Source organism: Esox lucius, chromosome 22 (assembly GCF_011004845.1).
Source record: "Esox lucius isolate fEsoLuc1 chromosome 22, fEsoLuc1.pri, whole genome shotgun sequence".
Lineage (NCBI taxonomy): Eukaryota > Metazoa > Chordata > Actinopteri > Esociformes > Esocidae > Esox > Esox lucius.
In genome coordinates, this window is record NC_047590.1 from 2,336,949 (window position 1) to 2,348,231 (window position 11,283).

At 39.9% G+C, this 11,283-nt stretch overlaps 1 protein-coding gene across 4 annotated transcripts in view; it reads right to left on the reverse strand.

The window, feature by feature from the left end:
* The window catches only part of epha6 (eph receptor A6), a 62,676-nt gene extending 54,592 nt beyond the window's left edge, over positions 1-8,084 (reverse strand). For all 4 annotated transcript variants that reach the window (XR_003777801.2, XR_004575161.1, XR_004575160.1 and 1 more), the window contains exon 1: positions 7,315-8,084. Coding sequence is in view for 1 of the 4 variants with exons in the window: in XM_029116789.2 (XP_028972622.2) it covers positions 7,315-7,387 (73 nt within the window). In the remaining 3 variants the exon portion in view is untranslated. The remainder of the gene's footprint in view (positions 1-7,314) is intronic.
* Between the last annotated feature and the right edge of the window lie 3,199 nt (positions 8,085-11,283).

The window sequence follows — 11,283 nt, forward strand, 5'->3', positions numbered from 1 at the left end:
ATGTAGAGAGAGCTTCTGCATCTGAAATGTCATCCATTGTTCACTATTATCCAAGGAGCCATGGTCAAGTATAGTGTGCAATGGAAAGGAAAGGGTGCCCTCTGGGAAGTAGACAAGAAAGAGGAAGTTCTAAATGAAGAGAAGATTAGGAGCCGAGACAGTAATGATATTGACAGAATTTTACTAAAGAGTAGAGTATCTGTACAATTATAGGCAGAGAGCGAAACATTTGTATGTATACACTGACAGAGAGACAGATAGGGAGAGGTAGGGAGAACAACAACAAAACCCTAAATGATGAATGATAATGTTGCATGAAAATAATGTATTTTAATGTTGTATGATTATAATGTATGATAATAACGTATAATAATGTATGATAATAATGTATGATAATGTTGTATGATAATAATGTATATAATAATGTAGGATAATAATGAATGTTAATGTTGTATGATAATAATGCATGTTTATGTTGAATGATAATAATTTATTATTGTTTGCTTTTAGCGAAAATGTATGTCAATTCTAACAATAACCCAATTAGTAAGTTTTACCCTTACCCTAACCCCTAACTCAGAAATAGACATTCCTTGTGGGGAAGGGCTGAAATTCCTTGTCACCACAAACATGTATAGTAAAACCAGGATCCCAGCATTGTAATCTGTGTAAATTGTAACTCAAAACCCAGAGTACCAAGAGTTAAGGAATAATGGACTACAGTAACACACACACTCTAAGAAATACACACTCTCTGAAGTACACAAACACTCAGAAACACACACTCTCAGAAACGCACACACTTTCAGAAACAGACTCTCAGAGAAACATATACACATTCTCAAAAACACACTCACAAACATGCAGTCTCCAAAACAAAATCACAAACACAGACTTTTAGGCAAATGAACACAAACACACTCACAAACACACACACACACAGACACACAATCAGTGACACTCTGACACATACAGTGGGGAGAACAAGTATTTGTTACACTGCCGATTTTGCAGGTGTTCCTACTTACAAACCATGTAGAGGTCTGTAATTTTTATCATTGGTACACTTCAACTGTGAGAGACTGAATCTAAAACAAAAATCCAGAAAATCACATTGTATGATTTTTAAATAATTAATTAGCATTTTATTGCATGATATAAGTATTTGATCACCTACCAATGAGTAAGAATTCCGGCTCTCACAAACCTGTTCGTTTTTTTTTAAGAAGCCCTCCTGTTCTCCACTCATTACCTGTATTAACTGCACCTGTTTGAACTCGTTACCTGTATAAAATACATCTGTCCACACACTCACAATGGCCAAGACCAGAGAGCTGTGTAAGGACATCAAGGATAACATTTTAGACCTGCACAAGGCTGGGTGAGAAGCTTGGTGAGAAGGCAACATTAAATCCTGCAGCTCACGCAAGGTCCCCTTGCTCAAGCCAGCGCATGTCCAGGCCCGTCTGACACTCGCCATGTTTGGAGAGTTATGCATCCCAACCGTGAAGCATAATTCTTTGGGGTGCTTTTCTGCAAAGGGGACAGGGCGACTGCACCGTATTGAGGGGAGGATGGATGGGGCCATGTATCGCGAGATCTTGGCCAACAACCTCCTTCCCTCAGTAAGAGCATTGAAGATGGGTCGTGGCTGGGTCTTCCAGCATGACAACTGCCCAAAACACACAGTCAGGGCAACTAAGGAGTGGCTCCTTGGTAAGAAGCATCTCAAGGTCCTGGAGTGGCCTAGCCAGTCTCCAGACCTGAACCCAATAGAAAATCTTTGGAGGGAGCTGAAAGTCTGTATTACCCAGCGACAGCCCCGAAACCTGAAGGATCTGGAGAAGGTCTGTATGGAGGAGTGGGACAAAATCCCTACTGCAGTGTGTGCAAACCTGGTCAAGAACTACAGGAAACGTATGATCCCTGTAATTGCAAACAAAGGTTTCTGTACCAAATATTAAGTTCTGCTTTTCTGATGTATCAAATACTTATGTCATGAATTAATAAAAAATCATACAATGTGATTTTCTGGATTTTTGTTTTAGATTCCGTCACTCACAGTTGAAGTGTACCTATGATAATAAATTACAGACTTCTACATGCTTTGTAAGTAGGAAAACCTGCAAAATCGGCAGTGTATCAAATACTTGTTCTCCCCACTGTATACATACACACAGAGACACTGCCATATATGTGTTTTGTAAAAGCACTTTGTGACAGCTGCTGAAGTAAAAAGGGCTTTATAAATACACTTGATTGATTGATTGACATATACACACACTCAGAGACACTCTGACACATATACACACACTCAGACTCTCTGACACATATACACACACTCAGACACTCTGACACATATACACACACTCAGACACTCTGACACATATACACACACTCAGACTCTCTGAACGAGAAGCACTTATGTTGTTAGACTAAATCTTATTATACTGTCTAGACCCCCACTTTGCATCTGATACACAATCACTGAGAAACCTACGCAGCTCAATCTCACTTTTCCCGACAGTCAATGGAAAAAAAACACATCTGACTTCTCTGTAAATAAAAACCAAACGGAACAAGAAGACATTCAGAGAAAAGTCTTTACAGTAACTCTACTCTAAAAGTGTCCAGAAAACCTCTAGCAAAAGTCTAAGGTAAGCTCACGGAAACCAAGCCTCTGTTTTCAATTCACCATTTTACCTGTGCTCAATCTGCTAGTTGAGAATAGAGATTAAGTCCAATCCTGCAGGCTGTCCTTCCCTCCTGCTAGGTAATACATCAACTACAAGGTATCACAAGAGACAGGCAGCAAATGCTCCTCAGGTCTATCTGTCAGTCTGTCTGTCAGTCTACTTGCCTGTGAGATCTCCCTAAATAGGCCAAATAGAATCTCTGTCTGGATGGAAGGAAAACACACATCGATGAAGAGAGGGGTTAGGTGGTTGAGGGAGAAAAGGAGAGAGAGAGGCAGAGTAAGAGAGACAGTGAGGGGTAAAAAAAAACACCTAGGCAACATTCTGTAGTCGAGATCTGACTAAGAGACCACAGCCATTCCGTTCCGGTGTCAAGTGCCACTCATATCTGTGTGTGTGTGTATGGGGGTGGGGGGGGGCAATAGACCCAATAGAGTTGCAACCTCAACCCCTTTTTCTGTTTGCTACGCTGAGGAGCATGTGTCCAAGGGGAACCAGGCTAGTTACACACTCACAGCTACACACACTCTCAGATAATTACTTTATTATCTCTTAGTGGTGGCTGTGCAAACACATAACCAATCATAGTCCACACCAGAACACAGAGTATCCCCTATCCCAAGACATGTATGTGTTTAGTAATGATATTTAGTAATATGTTTACCAGTGATAACGTATAGTTTAGTAGTGAGACTATATGTATGTGTTTAGAGGTGATATTTATATTCAGGAGCAAGATTTAGTGATATGTTCAGCAGTGATATTGTAAGTATGTTTGGTAGTGACATTCATGTTTAATATTGATATGAGAATGTTTAGCAGTGATATATATCTTACACCTTTTATGACAACTATGTTTGTCATGATTCTGTCTTGTCTCGATCTGCTGCCGTCATGGTGAACAATATGTTTGGGATATTGAATTGCAATACATATGAAACTGCAAGACTCATAACACATAGAAAATCATGAGAACTGTAATACATATACCTGTAGGGGGTGGTATTGGCAAGTACGTTGAGATACGGATAAACCGTTACAATTCAATACATCACGATTCATCACGATATCACAGCTGAATCACGATACTTACTGAAGTGCTAAAGAAAACCTCAAATAATATTAGGCTATATACTTGAAATGAAAATCTTTAGCTAATCCCCATTACCAACTCCTAATAACTAAGTTCAAAATTTAGACCCCCTTCAGACCCAAATAGAATTCTAAAATGCTGCTGTTGATTACAGAACATTCTCTAAATAAACCATATTTTCTCACACATTTCAAACAAACAGACATAGCACAAAAACCAAAACCAAATTACAATTAAAATTTACTTTGTTTTAAAGAGCACGTACTCTTCTTTAAGTTGACAAAAAATGTGTGTAACTTGAAAATAATATAATTTGTTTTTTCCCATTAAAAATAAATAGAAAGAACGAACATGTAAGTTTGCATAAAAATGTATATTGCTACGAGATTTAGAAAGCAGTCAAATTAGGTCCGTACAAATCATATGATCATAGTAAAGTAAGCACAAGGCAAATCTCAAGACATACACGTTTTTTTTTTACATGATTAGGGTTGTACATCGTTTGGCAGATGCAGGACGTCATCGCAATCAAGTGACAACTTCGTCAGCAAAGCAAAACATTACTGCTTCTTGGCTTGCTAGTGAAAGATCTTGTTGCTGCACAAGCGGAATATTTGCGGCCAGACAACTTCATTTTAGTCTGACAGACGAAACACCCCGGACAATTAGTTTTCTTGTTGGCAATGGAATTTTCCATATTTGAATAAAATCGTAAGAAACGGGAGAAAACAACCAACTAGTAAGCCGGCTACACAGCTACTGCAACGCTTTCCATTACAAGACTGAGCAAGCAACCATCGACCTCCACAGCTGATGTGCTTGTCTATAAAGTTTTCACGACAGGGTTGTTGTTGTCATCTAAACGATATTAGCAACATTTCACAGCAATAAGTATGGACAAAACAAAACATAGCCAGTTTATTTATTTTGCTTTCAGTGACGTCGTATCACCAAACACAGAAACCATCTATTCTAAAAAGTCATAGTCGCTTTGCAGCTAACATTTTGAGTAATAAAATGAATAAAACAAAAAAGGTTAAATGACCAACCTGGTCTCAGGAACCTACATAGACTATTCAACCGCAACGACAGCATACCCTTTTCTGGTTTCTTCTTAATGAGGACATCCATGGGAATACAGTAACAGGCTTTTATCAGGTAAATATTGTGATATATACACAACTATTATTGTTAAAGAAACACGCCCGTTCAGTGACCGCAATAGTAATTTAAAAGTCTGCTGTCGACAGCATAATAAAAAATAAACAATTATAGAGATGTGAATATCGATACAATAATGTGAAACAAATAATCGCGCTTTTACGTTAAATCGTTGTATTGGCACAGCACTAAATACATATACTGGTGATTAATGGGAATCATAATAGATTCCTTTAGAATGGAATGTTATTCTGACTGGTAGTGAACAGACAATGGAACTGTTGGGGTAAATAACTCCCTCACCTTGACAACCCATTCTCCTCCAGATATAGAAATGAAGCTAGTCATGGCAAGCTATTGAGTTATGTAGTTGTGGGGTGAGTACAGTGTTTTAATCAGTCTGCCTGTCTCCCAGCCATTTCAAAGATCCCCCTCGGATGGCATGCCACTTCCCACACTGTCAAAATAGAAAGACAAAACACTGTGCAGCGTGTCATTCTTGACCTAAAGCTGAGATCTATTGTTCAGATGGTGCCTGAATGTTAACCTAATGTACGTGTTACGCTGAAAGTGTTTTAATAAAACAGAAGTCCTCTGAAACACCCAAAGAGGTTCTTCAAACTGAATATTGATGCTTTTAACCAGAGAGAATTGTGAAAAACCTTTTTAGGGTTTCAGTACACTCATTAAAATGTAGCAACAAAACGGGAGACAAAGATAAGGACCTATGGGGAATATGTTTGTGGAATATTCACAACGATTCTTTATTTAAACAGAATAGAAACAAGAGACAGAGAAGGAGTGGGCCAAATGTGGGAATTGAACCCTTAAAATCGGGAGCAGTAAGCCTATGCATTTAACTGGAAATTACAAACTCTATCACACAGCCACACTTCAAAATGTTTTCTGGGGTTGAACTGAAAATGCAACACTATATGAACAACATTTAATTAATAAAACCAAAGATAGAGATTGTAAGTTATTTAACAGAATAACTCTTCTCACAAATTATGGCTAAAATGCGGTAAAGTGGGACATCAACATAATTCCTCAAATTTTGTCTTGCTGAATCATAGAAGGACCTGAGCGTCAGGACTACCTGACCTGTTAACACCTAGCTGTTCCTGTTGTTATGGTAATTTTGAACTAAGGTGCATTTGAGAAATGTCTGTCTTTCTATTGGCTGGTATGTAAATCTGTACTTTGATTAGTATTCTCTGTACTTCCTTAAAATTGCCATCACACTGTCAAAGTGTTGAGTTACAGATCTAGTTTCTAGCTAATGATTCCTGCCGTCACTGCCTACAACCCACCTGGTCATCCCTGTCCACCTGGTTGTACTTGTCCCTGTCCACTTGGTTGTCCCTGTCCCTGTCCACCTGGTTGTGCAGCTGATCTGGATTCTGTTTAAAGACTCTGAACACAGCCCATCAGCATTTATTATTCATCTATTAATCTTTATTAGACACTGTGCATCAGTTTCTCATTGTAGCTTGCTCTTCTGAGTTTTAGGCTTGGTATCTGTATAAGCACTTAGTGACATCCGCTAAAGTAATAAGGACTTTGTTAATCATTTTTTTATTGATCACCAAAACGTCAAAATACTCTTTTCAATCTTTCTGTGAGTGCTCCCAGTCCCTGGTTAGTTATTGCACAACAGATTAAATAATGTTGTCTAATTGAAGTTGGTGGCAGCTCAGTTGCCACTAGTTCCGTTGTTTTCATGCAGATAATATAAGCAGTTTATATAGGATATTGGGCTATAGTCAAATACAGTGCACTCAATAGTTAATAGTGTATTTTGGGATACACACTGAGAGAGCTAGCAAGGTGCAATCTGCTCTGACTCCCTGGTGCTCCACTGATTCTTATTGGGGGCTTTTTAATTCAAAGTGGATGAGTAAGCTGCCTTTGCAGCCTTTTATCCACTTAAATTAAAACTGACTGGTGAGGGCTTTTTCACAAGTACTTTCTCAGTGAGACTACTGGGGAAAACACACACACTCCGAGGAACAAGCCCTGTACGTATGCGCCTGTGTGTGTGTGTGTGTGTGTGTGTGTGTGTGTGTGTGTGTGTGTGTAAGGAAGATGTTTTTGAAATAAAGGGTGTGGGAGTAAAAACTTGTGTTGTTTGTGGCTTTAGAGAACATCTTCAAGAGGCATGTGTCAACAACAGACACACAAAACAATCAAATGTAATAAATCACAATGAGCGACATGTCGGCTACACATACGGATCTGCTTAAGTGGCAGGGTGACAGCTTACAATAAATGATGAATGTTTCGATACATTTCGACATATGGTCGATATATTTAATACCGAATTTTCTACCCAAGAAGTCATTTAAAAAAAACAATACGCACCTTGATTGGTATGATCCGACATTATACTTCTGACCAACAGAAATAAAAGACAATATTTCCGGCCGAAAGACATTTCTGAAATATCCACTGGTATGTCCAGGAGTCCACCGGTCGAATGGAAAGAAATCCACAAAATAAATCCAACGGACGAAGTTTTTCAATATCCTGAAAGAACAAGAAACGGACCAACTAAACACGAGCACCGCACGCGCAAGCTCTGCTGTCAGAAGCCTGTCTTCCCGCCACAGGGAGAGGCAAGGAGACAGTGTACAAGCCAAGCCATTGCGCGCGACTGTCAACCACTTTACGCAATAGAAGAAGTTAAAGCTAAAACAATTAACGATAATAATTGTGATTGTCTTCCACCATTTCCAACGTGACAATTATGTTAAGCAACAATGGCTTTACGGTCAGCAGTCCATCTTTCAGGATATATCTCCCTCCTGTCCTCGACGGATTTTCCTTAGTATTTTCTGACGTCTGTAATATGTTGCTTTATATAGCCTAGTTATTTATTTGTCATCCAGTCCTGGTCGGCTGTGCTTGTTTTGCCAAAGTTGTTCTAGCCTTACAACAATTTTCGCAAAAACAACAGCATACTTCCATCTGTCACCATCAACGGTCAACAACAGTCTGAAACCCATTGACAGTTAACGTTAAGTGGAGGTCCAATGAAAAGCCGTAGTTCATTGTTTATCAGTCTCGTCGCAAGCTGTGATCCGCTGGTAGAGAGAAGGAAGCGGGGGAGAGATGAGCTCTAGAGGTGTCGGCTGGCGCGTACTGGTTACGGATAAAATGCTCATTTCGCTGCACTCTGCAAAGTGACGATCCATGGATTCTTCTCTTTCAAACTTTAAGGTCAACTGCCGTCCTTTGCTCACCTATATACACCTCTCTGATTCTCTATCTCTCCCTCTCTGTATTTATGTATAGCTATATCGCTTCGTATAGGGATTGAAATCAGCGCATAGCCCAAAAACATGTGAATAACAACAAGAGTAAGAGAAAGACAAAAGGAGAGATGGGGGTATTCTTTTTCGAGTAAAACTTATTTCATAGAAACAAACAGATCCCATCTTATATAGTATATGGCTATCTTCACATGTGGCTATTTCAATCCCCCAATTTCCCAGTAGCCTATTACACATTACTGTCTCCTTTCAGACACACCAACAACATATGAAAGGTAATTCAATGTCATTGTTCATGCTGTATCCTCTGTGTGTAAACTATAAGGTACACAACATTGATCAGGCTGAACCTGGGGACGAAAACTGTCATTGTAGTTTTAACCCTATTCCCTATATAGTGGGCAAGGGCCCAAAAGAAAAAGGGTGCCATTTGGGGTGCATCTTTGTATGGTTGGTGGTGTCTGTTTCAGGTCTGCTGTGTTATAGGCTAATAGCTGCATTAGATGTTTGGAGCTAGGGAACTATTTTGGGCTGCTAGCGGAGCAGACTGCAGTCCAGGAAGACAATCAGGTAACTTGAGAAGGAGCTGGGGGCATTAAATTACAGCTGGACATTTTGGGAAGGTAGATAAAGTGGGGAGAACAAGTATTTGATACACTGCCGATTTTGCAGGTTTTCCCACTTACAAAGCATGTAGAAGTTTGTAATTTTTATCATAGGTACTCTTCAACTGTGAGTGACGGAATCTAAAACAAAAATCAACAAACATTTTATGATTTTTAAGTAAGTCATTAGCATTTTATTGCAGAACTTAATATTTGGTACAGAAACCCTTGTTTACAATTACAGAGATCATATGTTTCCTGTAGTTCTTGACCAGGTTTGCACACACTGCAGCAGGGATTTTGGCCCACTCCTCCATACAGACCTTCTCCAGATCCTTCAGGTTTCGCGGCTGTCGCTGGGCAATACGGACTTTCAGCTCCCTCCAAAGATATTCTATTGGGTTCAGGTCTGGAGACCGGCTAGGCCACTCCAGGACCTTGAGATGCTTCTTACTAAGCTGCAGTGTGTGCAAACCTGGTCACAAACTACTGGAAACGTATGATCTCTGTAATTGCAAACAAAGGTTTCTTTACCAAATATTAAGTTCTGCTTTTCTGATGTATCAAATACTTATGTCATGCAATAAAATGCTAATTAATTATTTAAAAATCATACAATGTGATTCTCTGGATTTTTGTTTTAGATTCCGTATCTCACAGTTGAAATGTACCTATGATAAAAATTACAGACCTCTACATGCTTTGTAAGTAGGAAAACCTGCAAATTCGGCAGTGTATCAAATACATGTTCTCCCCTCTGTACCTACTGTAATATCTCTAGGCGTCTAAACAGCTTTACATTCATATGTGCCAAATACAAGATGTAAAGGTACCCCGAGGGTATTCTTCTGACAGGGGTCATTTAGAAGTGACCGGACCCGGGGTAATTGATCAGTTTCAGATCAATAACCAATTTAAATATACATAAAATCAAACATTCATTTGGTTTCTAGTCAAACCAATGTATTATGCAATAATACAAAACATATGAATAGAGTGCCATGCCTCACATACCGTGGTCCCTCTGGCCAAATGTAGCTATGTAAGTATGTGTGCGTGTGTGTGCTAACTGTGCTTGTCTTTATGTAGCCTAGCCTCAGTGTTTATAATTATGTCAGATTACCTTTTATAAGTCTCTCCACGACTGGCGCACAGCTCTCTGGTAATGAACCAGTGTGAAATCGTTAAAAAGTAATTGTGCGCTCGTCGCGGGGATAAGCGGCCGCGGCGGGACAAAGCGATCCTGACACAAAGAGGATTTCTCAACGGCGGGGTCCTGACGGGCCTACTCTCTGTGGCTAATGGTCTGTGAACTTTAATCTGTCGCTAGGTGATGGCGAGGAATGAGGAACCTGGTGTGAGTCCCGGGGAGGAGACGACTTAGTCTGGGATGTTTGGTGGTGTTGTGACCATGAGATGCAACAGAGTTTCAGAGAAACAGGTCGCACACAGGCATAAGAGGGGCATTTGGTAACGGCCTTGTGGACATTTAAATTCGTAGGACGACGGTGCTAAGCCAGACTGATCAGCACCTTGGACAGCGCCCACCGGCCTGTGTAGAATAATGGCTGAAAGGAGATTGGGGAAAGAAGAACGATTTCCTCCTCAATAGTCTGTCCACGCTAAGCACTATCTAAATTATTAAGTAGGTGAGGAGTTTTTGTATGGGGTTCAATGAGAGTCGACTTTAGAGAAGTTATTTTGCTATATGAGGCTTATTTGGCCTAATGGAAGTTTTATCATGTTTAAGAGTGTGACTGGTGAGCGGCGATCGGGGGAATTTAGTGGCGATCAGCCAGAAAGTTCAGCTCCATAGAAAGTCTGGCAGTTTAACACCATGGACAACTTTCATTAGCCTAGCTATAATCAACTCAAATTACTATTTTTGTTAGCCTAAATATTAGTTGAGCCTTGATTTTGATTCGTTGAGCATGTGTCACACTGAAAGGTCAGAGTTCACCACAGATAACTATTCTCCATCTACGTAATCAGTAAATTGGAAATCAACAGGACGGTACCAGGCGCACTGATCTCCCTCGTACCTCTCAAAGGAAACTGGGACAGCTTGAAATTAGTGGGGCCAAACTAGTTTTTGCCTAAAAACACAATTTATGCTAACAACCATCAATCATTCAATAAGGTTATGTTTGTGAGGAAGTCTCACCATCCTTGATTTATGTAAAGACACTTGTGCTTCAAGAGACACTATACCCAAAGACTGACACTTAGAACGAAGGATAAGTAAAATTTGACCTACATTACCGTTACCGTACCAGCTTAGCCAATCACCGGATAATGAACTAGATAGTTTGTGTCTGTCCCTGTGTGTGTATGTCTGTGTCCCTGTGTGTGTATGTCTGTGTCCCTGTGTGTGTATGTCTGTGTCCCTGTGTGTGTATGTCTGTCCCTGTGTGTATGTCTGTGTCCCTGTGTGTATGTCTGTCCCTGTGTGT